General features: G+C 43.5%; 1 protein-coding gene across 3 annotated transcripts in view; it reads right to left on the reverse strand.

Annotated features, from left to right (window-relative positions):
• Nucleotides 1–21,237, reverse strand: part of nlgn1 (neuroligin 1) — a 316,065-nt gene that overhangs the window by 266,231 nt on the left and 28,597 nt on the right. For 2 of the 3 annotated variants that reach the window (XM_070960106.1, XM_070960104.1), the window contains exon 2: nt 19,298–20,336. In XM_070960106.1, coding sequence (XP_070816207.1) covers nt 19,298–19,835 — 538 coding nt within the window. In that variant the 5' untranslated portion in view covers nt 19,836–20,336. Of the gene's footprint in view, nt 1–18,434; nt 18,495–19,297; nt 20,337–21,237 lie in introns of all 3 variants that reach the window. The other variant, XM_070960103.1, reaches the window with a different exon arrangement.

The following is a 21,237-nucleotide window of genomic DNA, read 5'->3' on the forward strand; positions in this document are numbered from 1 at the left end:
TTCCTGATGACTCAGTTTTAGTCAGCTGCACTGAACTCCATCCACATCACAGTGATCTTTGTCAGCAGTGCTGCTTGATTTTAATGATTCACTTTTAGACAGTTTTCTCCAAAACAGCGAGGATTAATATTCCTTTTTGCTTAAGCACCACATGTTGTTCAAATCGCACATGGATGCTGTTACAGCGGTGATTGACATTGTTCTCTTAAAACTGATACATGGAGCTGATTACAATTAACATAATGTGACTCACTTGCTGCCCTTGTAATTATGATTGAGTTATTTTAGTGTTGAATCTTTATTCATGTGTTTTTGTGCCAACGCCTATGCTCGTGTTGACTGATTTGACAACTTCTATGTCATACAGGGAAGTTTTCCAAACTTGTCTGCGCAGTGTTTTTTTTCAATATTTTGACTTAAGATAAGATTAGAAAATGTTACCATGGTTTATCTTGTGAAACACTGTTAATTAAATGTGTTTAGTAACTGGTAACTTGACATGTGGTCTGGCTAGACAAATTTATAATATGGGTGAGCTACCAAACTCATTAGTGAATGAACAAATATGCTAAAATTAAGTATGAATATATACAGAGTGAACAGACGGGGAGCAACAGAAACAGAGACATCGATTAATGCCAAGGCTGGTCCATTGCAGAGCACCTTTGGAGTGAATATGACTGCAGGGCTTTAAGTGATTTATGAAGTAGTGGAACAGCAAATTACATCCCATTACTTCTCATTGTGGCAATAAGCTGTTCTGTCATTCTTCTGTATTTGTTAGTGCAGCACATAAATATTACAGATGAGACACTAGGTAGCCATTTGGGATAGAGCTAATGACTTTTCATCTGCTCATGTGTGAGTAAACAGCAAGCTGAGAGTGGAGGAAGGAGACTGAAGGTGGACATGGAGGAGATTCATGGGCTCCAAAATTAAATATTTTTACATATATTAAAAGTCTTGAAATGAAAAATCAAGATAATCAGACAGTGAGATGTGACAAGCGTGTGATTCCAGAGTGGAGGCTGCTGAGCCTCTTCCAAACTAATCTGCTTTCAAAAGGCCTTATTTATACGGCATTGACACTAATGAAGGACATTTTGACAGCATTACAGCTCATTCATGTGCACTCAAGCTGAGGGTTTATCCTATACGAGACAGTTTTACTGTAAATACGCCATGAACATGAGACAGAGCACTTTGAGAGCTTCACTCATGCTTAAACATACTATATATCCAGAGACTCATTTAACAAGCACACCCTTTTTGTGTGAAAATGTTACTGTACTTGAAGCCGTTCCATGAAACACATAATACTGTGCTCGTCTGAAAGGTAATGCTTTGGATTTTACTGTCAAACAGAATCACAATTAGACAACAGATTGGAAGTGATATTAAGGCAAATTTACAGATGCACAAAGATTGCTTTTTTTATTAATATTATTATTTTTCAAGGTTATTCCAGTAATTCAGCGCTGCACTTCCATTCATTTTAGGGACTCACAGCAGACCAAAAAAAAGAATGGTCCAAATAAAAGCAGCAGAGGCCAAGGTATCCAGGCTTTTACTCAAACTGCAGTACTATAAGTATAATACTGATCCATATTGAAGTAACTGACATATTGCAGTCTCTACAGGCCATTGTCAGTGTCAGTACCATTTAGGCAAAATTACTGGAAGACATTAAAGTCAATGCGAATATTTTTCTTGCTTCCAGCTGTGACAAGGTCTTGCTGTATGAGCATGTCAGTGTCAAGCACAGCTCCACAGCACGCTGTTTAAAAGTGATGCAATGTCATGGACCGCCAGAGGGGTCATCAGGCCTTCTCTACCCCCTCCCCAAGAAAGACGATGTGAAACCCTCAAGAATGTGTTAACTGGACACTCATGAAAGAGAAAGCGTGCGTTCACATCTCGTAAGGTCTTTTGTATTTCTAGAACCACCCCACTGCTCCTACCACACCACTCCCTGTCTCATTACCAAGCCAAGGTGACACCTTGGCTTCTGTGTTGAGCTTCCAACATACACACCATCTGGCCCAGCATCACCTTGTCCATATACTTTTCCATGCACACACATACACACCTGTCAGTCCAGCTAATTCATTCTAAACAAAATGAATTAGCACTGGGCCAACAGGGACATGGTGAAATCAGAAATATAAAGACAATACTATGGATGTTTTCTGCTAACTTGTAATAATGCTATTTCTGCAACACTGACTTGTTTTAATATTTTTTTATTTTGCATTTTGCTGTCACCACAAGGCAAAGGACTAAGTTCAGATGGCTTCACTGTGCCAACAGGCCCTGTAAAGAACTGTGTAGCACTAGTAGTCTGTATGTATCTATGGGTACATTGGACCTGGGCATGAGGCCAGCATTACAGCGTGCAGCCTGCTCTATTCCTCCATACCCAATTTAACATCACAGCATAATTAAAGGAACTTGGCAGCCCCCAACAGCAGATTTCATAGTCCCCTGCACTAGACTAGGAGCTTGTTGGAGGGGGCTGCAGGATCCCATGTAGCACACCAACAAGGGAGGGTGGCTTCTTGTTTCTATTAATAACCAAACGAACAAAATAACTATTGTGTGAAGGACAACGTCGGCATCTTGACCGGGTTTCTCAAGATGTCAGTGTGAGTTTACCTGCCATTCTAATGCACAGTCACATGTCCTGAGCAAAAACAGGTTAAACAGGTACAGAAGAGAATTCAGTGTCAAGCATAATCGGTGGACTTCTTCCAGCGGACTGCATCACTGCACATCCGGGTCCGTGTTTGTTGCTGTGCTGAAGCCTTTAAGACTTTCTTAGGAGTGAATCTTGAGGAACAGTGCAGACTCTCTAACCAATCAGCTCCTTGGTCTTGTCACGGTCACTGTCTCAGCTCTGCGTACTCACAATCAAGTGCACTTCAGTGCTTCTGAGATGATGCAAAAATTTGCTTATAAATGTACTCGATAAACCCCAGATGCTAAATCATTAGCATGCACAGTAGCCAGCTAAATAATTAACAGCTGCAGAGGAGAATGTTCAACAAAACACTGCCTTGCCTCCCAAAATAGCGTGATCAAAAGAGTGAAGCCATGTAAGTATGAAACTCATAATTCTGCTTTTGTTGGGCTTTACTGTCACTTGAGAGAGATTTCTTTATTATTTATTTTGTTGTTACAGTTGTCACTGCTGTTACATAAACATCTTTCCAGTAATGTGACTTTTTTCACTGATTTTTTTTTTTCTTTGACTCATTCTTCTGTATATTACTCCTGTGTGCAGTGGTCATGTAATGAAATATATAATATAATTGTATTTATGTAATGTTATCATATTATTAATATTGATTATATCATTATGGTGATATAATCTAACTTTGCTAATTAATTGTTTATCCTTCAACTGTTTTTGTTTCCCTTAAGATATTTATTGGCTTTTAAAGACTTTTGGGAAAAAAAAAAAGTGGGGGGGCAGGATCAGCAACACCTCATGACAGCCAACATTATGAAATACAAGTGTCATTGAGACAAAACAAGAGATTTTGTAATACAAATTCAGACAATAATATAATATTGCATATCCTATTATCTTTTATATGCCATATAATAATACAACTTGAGGTTGCTATGGGCATTTAAATAATGACTGTCAGTTAAGCTTTTGATATATTTTTGGAGTACTTTGTGTCTTTTGAACTTTTCATAGTTGAAATAACACTCTCTTCCTCTAAGAAATGAAATGTTGAATTCATAAGCATTAACATATACGCATCCTAAATATACAGGAGTTTTGTTGCTGCAGCCTTACTTTCTTGCATAAAAATAAAATTAAAATGTAATGTGCCATTAACGTGTTATAGCCACAGTGGCCACTATGATTTTGGAGATCCACAGGTAAAAAGTGTTGTCCTCATAGCCTAAATTTGGGTGGTACTGTGAGAGCAGCAAAATAAACATTTGTAGCAACAGTTTATTCACTCATCGCTGATTAATTCTTTACTCCTTTGTCTTCCATCTTTATCTCTTTTTCAATTCAAGGAGAACCTTTTTACCACTCCAATACACTGCTGACTCAGACTGCACCAAACAGATACCATTCACCGTGTGATTAAAATGATCAAAACACGAATGTGGTACTGGAGAAACAATGTTAGAATTCAGTCAGTAACGCTCATTCCCTTTCTCCTGCTGTTTGTGTGCAGAGGCTTACATTATTGCCTATAGTTAGTTTACAGCTGCCTCTCCATCATCATCGAGGCAAATAGCTCCATGCATTACATAGCTGTACGGACGTTTTGAAAAGGGTCCCCATAAATAATGACTAGAGGTGAAATGGAAACTATGGGAAAAGCTGTTACTTTTCACCACGCCGTGTCTATCTGCGTTGTTCACAATGTGTTGCGTCTGAAATATGCATGAGGCAAAATGTGTCCCCGCTACGGCTACAGCGACGGAGCGCTAAAGAAAAAAGGGAGCGGAGAATAAAAGATTGTTTTTTTTCTGTGTGTGGGATGAATCTTAGAAATGGGGCAACGTTATGACATTTGTATCCCTGCCTCTTTGTGCAGTTGCTGTTGCTGTAATTTGTGGAAGTAGAATGGCTGGTGCTGGCGGTGTGCCGAAGGTTCAAATGTCCTTCATTTAATATTCAGGAAAGAGAAAAATAAGCTGCTTATTTATTTATTGTAATGCAAGTGTCATGAATATGTATGAGCAGCTATCAATGCTGTCACCTTGAGCAGAGTTGCACACATGTATGAGCTTGCGTGTGTGTGTGCGCAGGTTTGAGTTCAGGATGCTGACGTGTGTAACTATTTGGAAAAACAAAAGATTGGAAAATAGTTTCTAGAACCAGCCAAGGTCATACTCTCCTCTGCTTGTGACATTTCCCTGACCAGGCAGCAAACAGGCTATTCAACATTTAATGAATGTTTTTAACCAGAGTGACTGGTTCAATTCAAACGACACTCCTGTAACTTTGGTGGATCTTGTGCATGCTGTGTTTGTATTATTCATGGTGGATGTATATAATTTTCTGCTGGGAGCTTTTGTTTCTATGTGCAAAACTGAATGAAAAGGTGATGGCCCGTTTCATCATCATCTGTAGCATTTTACTTTAGATTCTTTCACCAGATGCAAGCACTGATACTGAACAACTGTGCACAACCTTGATTAAGGTTCAGTGATGGTTTTTTTTTTTTTTTACATCCAATTTTCCAATTTGTGAAACTCTCAGTTCCTGCAGTATCTTATCATGGCAGCTGCTTTATGGGTAAGCTTGGGGACAGGTCATAGGTATGACAGATGTGAGTTGGTTAAGGTATGGGTTGAACATGTAACACACGTTTAGGTTTGGGCATAGTCAGGGTCAATGTTTGACTTTTGTTTAATGTCCTGCAGACCCCGTCTTCATTTGTCTGTCAGTAAGAGACTTTATGCCCAAAAAAAGTATACTTGTTTATGTACAGCACAAATAGAGCAAGAAACAAGACATATTTCTTTATTTGTCATAAACGTTTTTAGTGATCTGTAAATGGAGTTGAATTAAAGGGCAAATTTACGGCAGATGTGTGACCTTGGACTTTTCCATGAAAGTCTGACTCACTCCATGCCCATTCACGACCCTGACGTCCACATCATCACCTTCTGCCTCGCTAGGGCAAGGACATCATACTTCCACTGATGGAACTTAATGTTGGAATTGGATGTAAATCAGGAGGTATGGAATCATCCAATATGGGCAAAATTTATACATGGGCCATAATTCTGCCAGATATTTACAGATGTTAGCTTGGGGATACTTTTAGAAGTATGCATGTATACATGTAGGCTTCTATGTAAATAACCAGCTCATATCTGCAGTAACACATTCAGCACCCATCTAATATTACTGAGCTCTTCATTTCCAATAAGAGATAGTGATTATTGGCTTGAAGAAGGTGGCCAGAGTGTTCAGTCAAAGGTGAGAAGGTGTTACCTTCATTCCAATTAGCAGACACAAAAATAAGATGTGACCAACTGCAGATATGATTTTTTGATTTTGACAGATGTCTGTTCCAAACTGATAACGATAGAAGAGAAACTGATGTATCTGATTCCCAGGCACTTTTGGATAAGGTGATCATGAATTGATGTTGTTTCTGTTGCCATGCACAAGATCATTCAAGACTCAAGGGAAAGACTTGACTGTTATCAGCTTTCAGAGAGCGTACATCAAAAATGTTGGCACATTAATCACTTTTCTTGCAAAATATCTGGTTCTGCTCTGTGTTCTTAGCAGTGCAGAGAGATTCTGCCAATTCACATTCTCCATTATTAACCAGATCATATTCGAGTCCTCCTCCTTGAACTGCCACCTTATCGTGGTGGAGGAGTTTGAGTACCCGAATGATCCTAGAGACTATGTTGTCCGGGGCTTAATGCCCCTGGTAGGGTCTCCCAAGGCAAACAGGTTCTAGGTGACGGGTCAGACTAAGAGCAGTTCAAGAAGCCCCTATGAAAGAAATTAAAGCAAGGAAGCGTACGTCGCCCGGATTGGCGTCACCGGGGCCCCGCCCTGGAGCCAGGCCTGGGGTTGGGGCTCGCAGGCGAGCGCCTGGTGGCCGGGTCTTTGCCCACGGGACCCGGCCGGGCACAGCCCGAAGGAGCGACGTGGGCCCGCCTTCCCGTAGGCCCACCACCCGCAGGAAGGATCAGAAGGGGCCGGTGCTATGTGGAATGGGTAGCAGTCGTGGGTGGGGGCCCCGACGACTCAAATCCTGGACAACGACTCTGGCTATGGGGACATGGAATGTCACCTCACTGTGGGGGAAAGAGCCTGAGCTAGTGCGGGAGGTTGAGCGGTACCGGCTAGAGATAGTCGGGCTCACCTCCACGCACAGTCTGGGCTCGGGAACCCAACTCCTTGAGAGAGGCTGGACTCTCTTCTACTCTGGAGTTGCCCGCGGTGAGAGGCGGCGAGCTGGTGTGGGCTTGCTTATAGCCCCCCAGCTCAGCCGCCATGTGTTGGAGTTCTCCCCGCTGAGCGAGAGGGTCGCTTCCCTGCGCCTTCGGGTTGGGGATAGGTCTCTCACTATTGTTTCGGCCTACGGGCCGAACAGTAGCGTAGAGTACCCGGCCTTCTTGGAGTCCCTGGGAGGGGTACTGGAAAGTGCTCCAACCGGGGACTCCATTGTTCTGCTGGGAGACTTCAATGCTCACGTGGGCAGCGACAGTGACACCTGGAGGGGAGTGATTGGGAGGAACGGCCTCCCCGATCTGAACCCGAGTGGTGTTCTGTTATTGGATTTCTGTGCTAGTCACAGTTTGTCCATAACGAACACCATGTTCAAGCATAAGGGTGTCCATCAGTGCACGTGGCACCAGGACACCCTAGGCCGGAGGTCAATGATCGACTTTGTAGTCGTATCATCTGACCTTCGGCGGTATGTCTTGGACACTCGGGTAAAGAGAGGGGCTGAGCTGTCAACTGATCACCACCTGGTGGTGAGTTGGATTCGCTGGCAGGGGAAGAAGCGGGACAGACTTGGCAGACCCAAACGTACCGTGAGGGTCTGTTGGGAACGTCTGGCGGAACCCGCTGTCAGGGAAGTTTTCAACTCCCACCTCCGGGAGAGCTTCAACCAGATCCCGAGGGAGGTTGGAGACATTGAGTCCGAATGGACCATGTTCTCCACTTCCATTGTTGATGCAGCCGTCCATAGCTGTGGCCGTAAAGTCGGCGGTGCCTGTCGTGGCGGCAACCCCCGAACCCGGTGGTGGACACCGGAAGTAAGGGATGCCGTCAAGCTGAAGAAGGAGTCCTATCGGGCCTGGTTGGCTCATAGGACTCCTGAGGCAGCTGATGGGTACCGGCAGACCAAGCGTGCGGCAGCTCGGGCGGTTGTAGAAGCAAAAACTCGGGTCTGGGAGGAGTTCGGGGAGGCCATGGAGGAGGACTACCGGTTGGCCTCGAGGAAATTCTGGCAAACCGTTCGGCGCCTCAGGAGGGGGAAGCAGCTTTCTGTCAACACTGTTTACAGTGGAGGTGGGGAGCTGTTGACCTCGACTGGGGATATTGTCGGGCGGTGGAAGGAATACTTCGAGGATCTCCTCAATCCCTCTGTCATGTCTTCCGTAGAGGAAGCAGAGACTGGGGACTTGGAGGTCGATTCATTCATCACCGGGGCTGAAGTCACTGAGGCAGTTCGCAAGCTCCTCGGTGGCAAAGCGCCGGGGGTGGATGAGATCCGCCCTGAGTACCTCAAGTCTCTGGATGTTGTAGGACTGTCTTGGTTGACACGCCTCTGCAGCATCGCGTGGCAGACGGGGACAGTGCCTCTGGACTGGCAGACTGGGGTGGTGGTCCCTCTTTTTAAAAAGGGGGACCGGAGGGTGTGTTCCAACTATCGGGGGATCACACTCCTCAGCCTCCCTGGTAAAGTCTATTCCAGGGTACTGGAGAGGAGAATCCGGCCGATAGTCGAACCCCGGATTCAAGAGGAACAATGCGGTTTTCGTCCTGGCCGTGGAACACTGGACCAGCTCTATACCCTCCACAGGGTGCTTGAGGGTTCATGGGAGTTTGCCCAAACAGTCCACATGTGCTTCGTGGACTTGGAGAAGGCATTCGACCGTGTCCCTCGCGTCATTCTGTGGGAGGTGCTCCAGGAGTATGGGGTTGGAGGCCCTCTGTTGAGGGCTGTACAGTCCCTGTACAACCGGAGCAGGAGCTTGGTCCGCATTGCCGGCAGTAAGTCGGACCTGTTCCCAGTGCATGTTGGACTCCGGCAGGGCTGCCCTATGTCACCGGTTCTGTTCATCATTTTTATGGACAGGATTTCTAGGCGCAGCCAGGGGCCGGAGGGGGTTCGGTTCGGGGGCCGGCAGATTTCGTCTCTGCTTTTCGCGGATGATGTTGTCTTGTTGGCTTCCTCGAGCCAGGACCTTCAGCATGCGCTGGGGCGGTTCGCAGCCGAGTGTGAAGCAGCTGGGATGAGAGTTAGCACCTCCAAGTCCGAGGCCATGGTTCTCGACCGGAAAAAGGTGGCTTGCTCCCTTCAGGTTGGAGGAGAGTTCCTGCCTCAAGTGGAGGAGTTTAAGTATCTTGGGATCCTGTTCACGAGTGAGGGAAGGATGGAACGTGAGATTGACAGGCGGATCGGTGCAGCGGCTGCAGTAATGCGGTCGCTGTATCGGTCTGTCGTGGTAAAGAAGGAGCTGAGCCGAAAGGCGAAGCTCTCGATTTACCGGTCAATCTACGTTCCTACCCTCACCTATGGTCATGAACTTTGGGTCATGACCGAAAGAACGAGGTCCCGGATACAAGCGGCTGAAATGAGTTTCCTCCGCAGGGTGGCGGAGCGCTCCCTTAGAGATAGGGTGAGGAGCTCTGTCACCCGGGAGGAGCTCAGAGTAGAGTCGCTGCTCCTCCGCATCGAGAGGAGTCAGCTGAGGTGGCTCGGGCATCTCTATAGGATGCCCCCTGGACGCCTCCCTAGGGAGGTGTTCCAGGCATGTCCCACCGGGAGGAGGCCCCGGGGAAGACCCAGGACACGCTGGGGTGACTACGTCACTCGGCTGGCCTGGGAACGCCTCGGGATCCCCCCGGAAGAGTTGGAGGAAGTGTCCGGGGAGAGGGAAGTCTGGGCGTCCCTGCTCAGACTGCTCCCCCCGCAACCCGGCCCCGGATAAGCGGAAGATAATGGATGGATGGATGGATATTCGAGTCAGCTTTGGATTTTATTTACCTTTTTTTCCCCCATCGTGTACTCAAAATTAGTTTCTTTGCCTTGTTTAATAATTCGATATAATCTAATCTGTGTTTGGAAAGCAGTTTGTTTTGATGAAAACGCCAATTATTCAGTACTTCTCTCTGAATGTAACTCTCACACACAACACATGGAGCTGTATTTAGACATAACAAAGCAGTAAAACTGAGGATTAAAACCTGTATACTGACTCGTGTAGTATGAATTTTTAGCGGTGCTTAAGACAGCACTTGACCATCATTTGACAAACTTAACACATCGATAGGTTAATGCAGAAAATGAAGCTGTCACGGTGACTTTAACCATATCACCTGCTGGTCGTGGGTTCAAGCTGTTAAACAGGATGTGAGAGCTTTCAATACGCTTTATAGCTGAGGGAAATCAGAAAAAGGCATTGTTGAGTAGTGTGTGTGTGTGTGTGCGCGCGTGAGGGAGGGGTCTTTAGCAGTAGCAGAATCATCTGTATATTTTTTAACTTGTTTAGTATTATCTGGTGAAAGAGATGTCATGGCCTCTAGTGGGGCTTTGTTGTGTTAATGCAATACTGACCCATTCAATCGACCCCTAATCCTCACTAGGTCTTGTTACCCTGACTCAAAGGACCATCTCACTTTAGTCTCATGTTAGAATTATGACCATATAATAGAAAAGTCATTTGCACCAAGGGTTGTAGTGTGGTGATGATCACTGGAGACAGACATGAGAGTCAGAAAAAATACGGCACACTCAATATGCATTTCTCTTTTATTAGGATTATCACTGTTGATCTGGAGGAAGGCCTGAGGGCTGAAACGTCGTCCTCATAAAAGAGAAATGCATATGAAGACAGAGTGTGTGACACTTTTCATGCTCATAATTATTAGCATCACAGATTCTCCTTAATTGATTCCAGCCAAAACCCACCTGTGTAAAAACTCATCCAGGTGAAAACTTGCCGTAACAAGCAGCAACCTCAGGTGTGTGACATCACCATCCTGCCAGTAATTATTGCTGCTTTCCTTAGAGGGTGTGCTTAAATAACAGCTGCTATTGCAAACAGGGTGCACACCAACACACACACAAGTTTAAGCCCATGTTAATGCAGTTGTTAGGACATAGGAAATGCAGATGCAGATGTTGCTTCAATCAAGATCAGCAGCTACTGTGTTATGCTATCAAGAGACATAATACACTCTGACAGCCTTGTGAAAAGATATGCACATATTTTGAGTCTGTACTTCCTGTAAATACGATATATATGTATTGTAAATATATACAATATCTGGCCATACTGGGGTGTTAACTAAAAACAATTTTACTGATAATTAACAATCCTACTAGAAATTCAAACAAGTCTGATTTTCACATGCAACTACCTATTATCATGTGACTGAAGGTCAATACTTAGGTCATGTGATGAACATGATGCTGAGAATCACAGGGCCACCTGCCCAGCAGCAGGTACAGACAGTCAGCCAGGCTCTGACGCCAAACCCTGTCAGAAAGGACAGAACTTCTTCTGATGCATACACATACACCTAAATCCATGGATCCATGTAGACACACACACACACACACACACACACACACACACACACACACACACACACACACACCAACATAAGATGAAAAACCAGTGTGGAGAAGTTAAGTTGTGAGTGGAGGTGACAGAGCCCCTCAGGGGAGACCCAAACACAAGAAGGGCCATGCCTGTTCCTGCTTTCCATTTCCTCCACTCTGTTTGTGAGTCTTTGTGTGTATGCATGTGCACCACCTCCCACAGGATCCTCCTTCAACAACTACAAAACTGGGACAAGGCCCGAGGAATAAGAGAGAAAGACGAAAAAAAGGACAGAGGGAAAGTGAGATGTGGGAGGGTGAATAGGTCAGGACGGATAGAGAGGCAGAGACAGACGCGAGGGAAAAGACCAACCTGTGCAGAGGGACATCAAGATGGACAGAGAGAAAGAGACAAAGGGAGAAGAAAGACATGAGGGAGAGGGGGAGCTGTGACAGAAAACTGAAAAATTCACTGCCTGTGAAGTTGCCTGCATCTTGACGAAATTCACATCTACAATGGAGTCTCTATTCTAAACCCCTCTGGAGTGGAGACAGCACAGAGAAATTTCAGAATAATGCAACATGTTGAAATATATCCGGAACTATTTGAGATATTAAACAGCTTGTACACGCGCTGGGAAATGGCCTAGTTTGCAGTTAAATGTCCTAGTTTGGGTTTTAAAAGCTAGGTCCTTAATTCAACATAAAGTAAACATAAAGGGACTTCCAACCCACCGCAGAGACACCTTAAAGAGAGGTTTCTTCCCATTTTTTCAGCAGGTCTGACAGCGTTGAAGGGTGAGCAGTGGATTCCATGAAGCACATTAGCAGTTTGCTGTAAGAACCAGCAGCTAGCATAGGCAGTGCAGGCAAATACTGCACAGGCAAAAGGCAGGGTGTCATTGTTTTACACTGGAGGACAGAAGCTTTCACGAATCCTCCCTGATTCAGATACCAGGGTCCAAATTAGGCTCTGTGCTACTGGATCAGGTTCAGTTTTCCTGCCACAGATCTTGCAGCTGTGTGTCTAATACCAGTGTCTAGAGGGTCAGAATGATCCAAGTGCATTCAGTAAAACAAATTTTTCAGATTTCTCATTTATGTGCTGGTAACTTATAGAGTTTATAGTGGCTTGGATTCATTCAAGACTGTTGACAGATACCTGCATTAGTAACATTCTAATGATATAAACCTTCATGCAGGCTTGTTATCAGAAAAGCAGTCCGTCTTTGGTGGGACTGAATTTTGTGACTAGCTGCTAAAATGATATATACTGTGAGATGCATTTAAGACACTGAAGCGGCAAGATTAAAAAAAAGGAAAAAAAGAAAACCTGCCCGCAAAGAACAGTCTCACAACAAGCTGCTCAACAGTTAAAGAAAAAACAGCTCAGACAGTCTCGCTCTTGATTTTGCCAGTTTGTGATGCTTTAATATATTTGCTGTTATTATCCGTAAGTGTCATGACTTAAGTGAACTTTCCTTCACCCTCTCACATGTACTTGTGCATCAGCTTGTGTTTTTCCGTTACTTATAATGCCTTTTGACAACCTGCAGAGTTGAGGCATGAACATGCCTGCAGTCAGCTGTGGGTTTAGGTAGACACAGCAACAGCAAGAGCCCAGAATGCACAAGGCAGAGAGGAATGGTCCAAAAATGCAAAATGCACCACAGGGGCTACTTAGAATTGTGACCAGGTATTAGACACCCCTGGCTCTAAGAAATGACATTTAAAGAATTCTAATTTCTTTTCTCAATTATGTGTTTGTGGCAAATGTAATTGGTTGTGTTGTCACTCTGCTAGATCGACAGCAACAACAATTGTCCAAAAAGTTTATGTGCATGTTTGATTGCAAACAATGGCTGAAACTAACTACTTTCCTCATTGACTGATCTGCAGATGGTTTTGTCATTTTGACAGCTGAGTAAATGTTTGGTCTACAAAATGTCAGAAAATAATGAAAATGCCCATCAGCTTTTCCCAGAGTCCTTGTTGACATCATCAAATATCTTTTTGTTGTTGTTGTTGTTTTCTTTCGGCTAACAGTCCAAAACCTGACAATGTTCAGTTGCTGTAATATAGAGCAATTAGAACAACAACTTTGTCTCAATAACATTTCATTGAAAAATCAAAAATCTATCATTTGGATGAAGATATGTCAAAGAATCATAGAATAATCTATGACAGAAACAAAAAAAATGAAGAATCATGTAGTGCCGTCTTCTCTTCTGCAGAGCTCTCATACATTCTCATTCAAGAAATGTTGTGACAACATGAGAGAGCTGATCACAAATCATGTGCTCATTTAACTGTCACAGTGTGACACAAAGTGGTCTAGAAAATGATGCTATTGCCACATATTACTGGTCTTTTGCCCCATTACTGGTCTTTTTTTTTCTTCCCAATTATTTTTAAAAATATAAGTTCTCCGTGTATATTCCAGAGTGTAGGAGAGTGTCTTTATCAGTACTAAAGTTGAAAAGCTATTGTTAATAATTAGGTCACAGGCCTCTGAAATGTACCTGTAAAAGTATTTATGTATTGAACTTGTAAATGTACTTCTTGCATTGCTACCAACCAGCTACAGAATGCCATTCAAATGAGCTTGTGCTTTTTACTACAACTACAAATTACAGCATTTTGTAGTTCCAGTATCGTCCTTACATAAAATATGGAGATTCACAAGAGCCACGGAAGATTTGATTTTTATAAATATGCTTGTCTGTATGATCTTAAAACATCAATGCATCTCTTTCTCCTTTCAAGCATGTTTCTGTGTCACTCAGACTTTGTTATCTTCAACTTTTTGTGTTCACTTAGCTGTCATCGGTGAGAAGTGAGCCTCGACTGCACTTACTTCAATTTTAAAAATGAATTGGGAATGCATGCTGCAGGGAGAGAAGACCAACCGCAGCGCTGCCACCTCTGATCTCATTACAGAGACCGCTATCCCAGCATGTGATAACTTAATGACTGTACTACATCCCAGACACATCAAAAAACACTACTTTTAACCACAGAAGACTTCTTTGAACCAGCATGGCACAGGACGGTACAATAGTCCTTATGAGGACAAAGAGATGAGTCCCACAGCAATTACACTCTGCCTCACTCACTTTCACGCCCGCTCTATTGTTTGGTCTCACTTTGTCTTCGTCCTTCTTACTCTAATATTACTCCATGTGAGCCTTTTCTGACGGCTCTTCATCACTGCCCACATCTGGGTCTCTTTCTGTTGCCCCCCACCCTTCTTTTTCTTAAACTCATGAACTAAGCCATGATTAGTGTGCAGAGGGACATGCGAGCAAAAGCTAAAATATTAGGGATTGTATTGCAAGTGGTCCTCCACCAGTTCTCTCTGGCTCTGTCTAAATAATTGCTCAACCTTGTCATTGATCAATGGATCTTTAAATCCATGGGAGCATTGTTAACAGAACTTCAGAATTTCTGCCCGAGCAAACAAAATCTGAAGTTCTTCAAATTCCCTCATGATGATTCTGCATCTGTAGCTCAAGGACGCCAAGAAAAAAGCTTTTCTACTGTCGTATTGCATCAACTCTTGACTGTTCTCTTCATCACAAAAGAGTCGCAGTGCTGTGTGCCACTTTTAAAAAGACAGAACACAGTTGATTTGACCGATCATGACTAATTTGAGTCTCCACAATGGCTAATTGTCTATTTTTTCCTATCCAACACTGCTACCAAATAGATATGTCACATCTAGCCATGAAATTGCCCAGTCACTCACCATGATCTGTCCACTCACCATGCACCACTGACTACACTGTGCTACATGATAATGATAATGACAGAACTGCTGAGAGTATCATCAGAAATGGGTTCTGCATCTGTAAAGGAAACCTCTATAATGCTGTATGTTGTTACTGCTGTAGTCTGCACCCACTGAACATTACATCAGCCAATACACACACTCAGTGAACACCTCAATAGATGCACTTACGGACCCCTTTTGTCTCTATAAGAGCCCTTGGGTAGTGACTCAATTACACCATCTTGTTTCTGCAGATCTTCACTGGGGATGTTCACATGATAATCCTTTCATGATTCTAAAGAAATATTGATGAAATCTTTGTGCCACAGTATATTGCTTGGCTGGAAACACGCATTAGAAAGTGTAGGCTTATATGAGATGTTTGTGGCATAAGCTACATTCCTCAAAACAACATCACTACTTCCCAGTTCAGGGCCAACATTTTTGAAAATTCTTGTTAGCTACAATATTTGTGCATACCAACTACACGAAATATGACAAGCTATAGTGAAGACAGTGTTAGGAAAGATATGTTTCATTAAATAAAAATGTGGTTATATAGATAGATTATAGATAGATAAATTCTTGCCTCAGTCAATGAAAAGGCAAATATAATTACAGGTCTGTAAGAGGAGACAAACTCTCCTGGATGAAGCCTGACATAGAACACACCCATCCAGCAGCCCCACCTCTTAATTTCCGCTGTGCTATATTTAAATAAAGTTTTATTAAAATAAATTCTGCTGTGATATATGTAAATCAATCAAGTTCAATCTAATCTAATCTGATTTAATCAAAGCACAGTGCCTCCTGTATTAGCACTGAAAGTTGGCAATGGAAGTATATAGTGAGGTGTGAAATCCGATAAGAGTGTAATTATTGGATATAATGGGCTGGCACAGAAAATGACTTCATTTCACATATATATACTGTATATATATACTGTATATATGTCCACGTTATTTATTTCCCCAGTGGTCTTATGTTTCTAACTAGATGTCAGGAGTGTACCCATCTGCTTGGAGGGGCTCACCTGGCCCACCTGACTTGTTCTTAGACAAGGTGTGGAAGTTATCCTGTTCAGGTGTATCAGGTGTAACATTTTATCAAGAGTGTGTCTTTTAGGTAACGGCTTACAAGGAAGCAGAAGCTGCAACTGATACGCTAAAACAACCTTTTTCTGAAAATAGCTGCTTCAGATGAGGTAAGGTATTTATAATGACCAGTGCTGTATCGTACTGCCATTCCAAAAGATCTCTCAGGACATGTGTGATCACCTCTGTCTCTGTACTGCAGCCCTCTAAGACCCTGACGAGCTTAACCAGCCTAGGAGAACCCCCAGGGTCCGGCATTTTAAACCCACAAGAATAGCACTTATTTTTAAGTCTGCAAATAGAAGTAAAAGTCAAATAAAAGGTTTTTTATTACTTCTATTTTTCACAAGTCCAAAATTTGATTTGATTAATATGAACCCAGTGACTGTGAAGGTCATAGCCTATCCAATCAGTTTCCATACTCCAACCATTTAGTGTCCTCGAAGCATTTGCACTCATTGTGTTTCTCTTACTCAGGTCCTTTAATTTGTAATCTGTCTGTAATAATTCTATTAAGCTTCTATTTGCACACAAATTAGCTGAAATGAGTCTTCTGACAGCGCAGTTTGTAAAAAGTAGAGGTAAAAGCATAATTTCCGGTGGACTTTTGACACTAAATCCCATAATACAAATGACTAGTACATTTCACACTTAAATGTGAGGAACATACAGAAATGATTGTTCACATTACATAGCATACAAAAACATTGCCCTTCATGCACTCATTCTAAGTTAATATATGTCCACTGTAATTACCTATGGACTGCTATATAGAACAGAAGACCAACTGCATTGAGCTTTGCCTAATGAAGTGCACTCTGTGAGAGTGCTGTATATAAAGTTAAGAGGATCCCTGACATTTCACGAACTAGTCATTTTTGCCCTACGCAGAGCCAGCAGCTAGTCAACACAAGCCAAAGAAACAAATCCAAGCAAAGCAGAAAGGCCACAGATCCACAATCTTCTCTTTTTTGTGCAAGATACATTGTTTTGTAAACCTAATCTCTCCATGCCATAGAATGAAAAAAATAAATCCACAAGATTGTCTGGGTCCTGGTTTTATAATGACGATTCTCCACGTTGTGTGACTAATATGTAAGCTTCTATAATCTCCCAGTTTAAATGCATTTCCCCTCTGTGTGTGCAACACAAAGTACGAAGAGCAGCGAGGTTAATGTTTACATGATTCTGTGTAGTACGAAGAGGAGGAATGTACACTAAGTGATAACGCAGGCTGCTGCCAAAACAATGACATTAACACCCAGACCTTATCAAGGACACTGTCAGCATCAGTCGCTCTCTCTCTCTCTCTCTCTCTCTCTCTCTCTCTCTCTCTCTCTCTCTCTCTCTCTCTCTCTCTCTCTCTCTCTCTCTTTCGCACTAATATATACACACACACACACACACACACACACACACACACTTGCACACAAACATAGAGTACACACAAGAACATGCGCACATCCAGGGATGGACAGGCTGAGAGACAGGGAGAGAGAGACGACGGGGGGGGCATTATCTTGATGAAACAGTGCTTGATACAGTAGCCTGAGCCAACCTGAGCACAGCTCTGCTTTCTTTTAATGGAGATTACACAGTCAAGGTCCAGCCTGAGCTCATCTTGTTTAACACTGCATACAGCTACATCACCGTGAGTGTGTGTATGTGTGTTTGTGACCGTGTGCCTGATCTAATATGCTGCTATCTCCGCACACATCAACCATGATTGCTACACACCTTTTGACCCCAGATCTGGCAGCCAATCAAATCGTCCAACCTTGCCCACCAATGTGAGCGCACATCAATAAACCAGTGTGTGTGGTGCAACAAGACCTCACCATTACGCCCCCATCACAAGGTCTACAAATTAAACGGCTAATTCAGGGTTTGAGTTGCAAATATGTTATTGCTGCTATCTGCAGGATTCCTTACCAAGAGTGACAAATCTGAAAATGTCTTTCCTGCTCTGTTCACTTACACTTTCTCAATTGCATTAGCTTTGTTCAGTCGGAGGAAGACTGCTTTTGACAGCTTAGTTGTTCCTACTTTGGTTCTTAAAACTTAAATTCACTTGTAGGTAGTGTTCAAAAAGGTCCTGTCTCTTAAATTTAGCATTCTAAAAACCTGCAGATTCCCTGAATTTTGGACCTGAATAATTCGTAGATCTTGATCCCACAATTGCTCTCTGCTGAATTACCGTTCTTCTTTTTTTTTCTTCGCATTTTCAGGGTGTTTCTTCTGTCTGTGGCATTGTATAGGTTGCGTTCAGATCATACATACCTCCTTGTCTACATATTTTCTTGCCCGGTTTCCTGGCACATTCCTTGGATATTCTTTTGACTGTAAAATGAATAAAAGACTAAAGAATAACATGGAGCCCCTGGACGCGCAATGCACACAGGAGCTGGCATGCACACACACGCACACACACACACACACAAAGCTGACTGACTGAAAAAGAAGGAAGAGGAGGGAAAGGGAGACATAAAGACGGAGGGGAAGAATGAATCACACCATCACACCAGCTCAATCAGCGCAGTATTCAGTCTACCAGTCGGCCAGCCAGTCATTCAGCCAGTCAGCCAAATCAATCGGTGATGATCTTGACGACTGTCTTGTTTAATGAACTGTGGCCATTGTAGCTGAGCACAATGAGCTATAGACATGACAGAGAGGATGGAGTCTTCAGAGGAAGAGGAATAAGGCAAGGAGGAGAAAAAGGAGCAGGGGATAAGAGGAGAAAGAGTTAGAGGATTAACTGGGAGGAGGAGGAGAGAAAGTATAGAAAATGGAAAGAAGGAGGTTGAGGCAGCTATCGAATGGAATGAAAAGTGATTCAACTGGCCTCGATGGATGTGCCACACTCATCTGTACACACATGCATATTGTTCTCTCTTCCACAAAACCACTTTCACACACTCATGTGCACTCATGTATTAGCAGTGTCATGCACATAGAACATGCACAAAGTCATGCTTTCCCGCTACTGACAGACTGACAGGGACAGACAGAAATGCACTCTCACATAGGTAAGACACACCCCGACAACCTACTCTTCTCGCTACCAGAAGGCTGTGGGTTCATTCCCCCCACCCCACTGTCCCCACAGTCATCCTGCCCCCTGAGCCCACAGGCTAACTCACCATCCTCAGTGGGGACGTAGATGTTGAGATAGAGGCAGTCCTCGCTCTGGTCCTGGACGTAGGAGGACACTACATCAATGCTGTTGGTGAACCACACTGGCAGCATCACATCTGGCAGACGGCCCTCCACGATGCTCTGAGGGCAAACTGGGGCAAAGTGTGTGGCGTTGCGGATCTCCGGCCATGATGCTGGTGGCTCAGGTGGCTGAAAGCGACGCTCACCAGTGGGTGGAGCAGCATACGGGACACCCAGAAACTGCACGACTGGACCCAGGATCTCATTGTTGAGCTCCTTCTTAACGCCTCGCAGCTTGCCATTAGTGGTGGTGACCACCGGGTCATTCTCATCAAGTTTCTGAGCCGACACAGCAGCCAGAGATGCCTGCAGCAGTAGCAGCCCCAGCCATATTAGAGAGGACACCCACCAGCCGGCGCTTAAGGAACCTTCAAGCCCTACGTATGCCATCATCCTTTTCCTGCTCTTGGCAGTCTGAAGTAGCCGACACCCAGTCCTCGAATGGTGCCTCCACTGGGACATAGCTGCTACTCCTTGTTTTCAACTTCTTTCTGTCCACTCTTGTCTTTGCAAAGTAAGAAAATCCTTATTTCCTATCTCTCACGTACGCCATGCAGATGCAAACCCAACCACACAATCACACTAAAATCACATTCACTCACAGGCATAAGCAAGTGGGTAACCCCGGAGCAGATGAAGGTCGTGGTTGCTAATCCGGTGGAAATGTAGCAGCCATCAATTTCCTCTAGCTTGGTGAAACAAAATCTGAGAAATATTCCTCACAATATGGAAAATATTCCTCAAAAAGGTCCTCTCAGCAACCACTGCAATGAAGAAAAAAACAGTAAAGATACCATATTTAAGCTCCACTTCTCAAAAGGTAGACAAGCCAGTCAGTGATGAGCGTTGCCATCATTTTGAGGTGAGCAGACTGCCATGTGCTGCGGTGGAAGCAGGAGTAGCAGTGCAGTGGCTGTAGTGGTTATACTTGGGAGGAGTCTGGTTCAGTCCAAAGTCTGTGCCCTGCAACACAGAAACAAAGCAACAATCAGCATTCAGACAAAATCTAAATATTCAGTTGTTTTCACTTTTTTTCTGGTCTCCTGCAATACATTAAAAGATGAAGGGAAGCAGAAGGATGTTTCATTTGTGTTCTACCCATATGCGCACACATCAATCAGTTAAAGAGGAGCATAATATCTATTTATGGCGCATGAGAGTAGGTACTATTGCTCAACAGCTAACAAGCAAAGTGTCTATCAGGATGCATGCTGACAGATGTTTTGTGGTTATGGTCGAGTGTGACAGGTTTGTCCAACAGTTTCATTTTATTCCCAACCCTTAATGCCGAATGCCCTCCAGAGCTACTCCGTGATAGCGAGATGGGATCGTTCTGGGAAAGTCGTAGACTTGGATGCGTACCATCAGCAGCAATAAAACTTAGACTATAAGGCCCAGGTGTTCAGAATAAAAGTGGATATTCTGGCAAGGTTTTAAATGACAATGCTCAGTGCTACTGTAAGAAGTACAGAGCCCTTCATGAAGCAAAGCAGAAAGTCGAGGTGGTGGATGGGGATGGGTGCGTAACGTGTCTGAGATGTGTGTCCTGTCACAGATCTGCAATTAATGTAACCACATCCCCTTAACCATATCTTTAACCATATCACAGATGCCATGCAAACATTGTAGAAAGTAATATCTTTTAAAAGTTTAAGAAGACAAATTTATTTTAATCAAGAAACATCATTGGACATAATGTGTGAGATTTGCGCAATCGTCCAATCTTGGTGTTCTTGTCATCTAGTGCAATACCTGAGTAGGATGAAGTACAAATTAGGAATATTTTGATTGCCTGGATTTTTTTTTTTTTTTACCTATGCTTCATCTACATTTTGAATGATATTGTGAGGGTAAAGTATTAGTA

Source organism: Chaetodon trifascialis, chromosome 4 (assembly GCF_039877785.1).
Source record: "Chaetodon trifascialis isolate fChaTrf1 chromosome 4, fChaTrf1.hap1, whole genome shotgun sequence".
Classification (NCBI taxonomy): Eukaryota; Metazoa; Chordata; class Actinopteri; order Chaetodontiformes; family Chaetodontidae; genus Chaetodon; species Chaetodon trifascialis.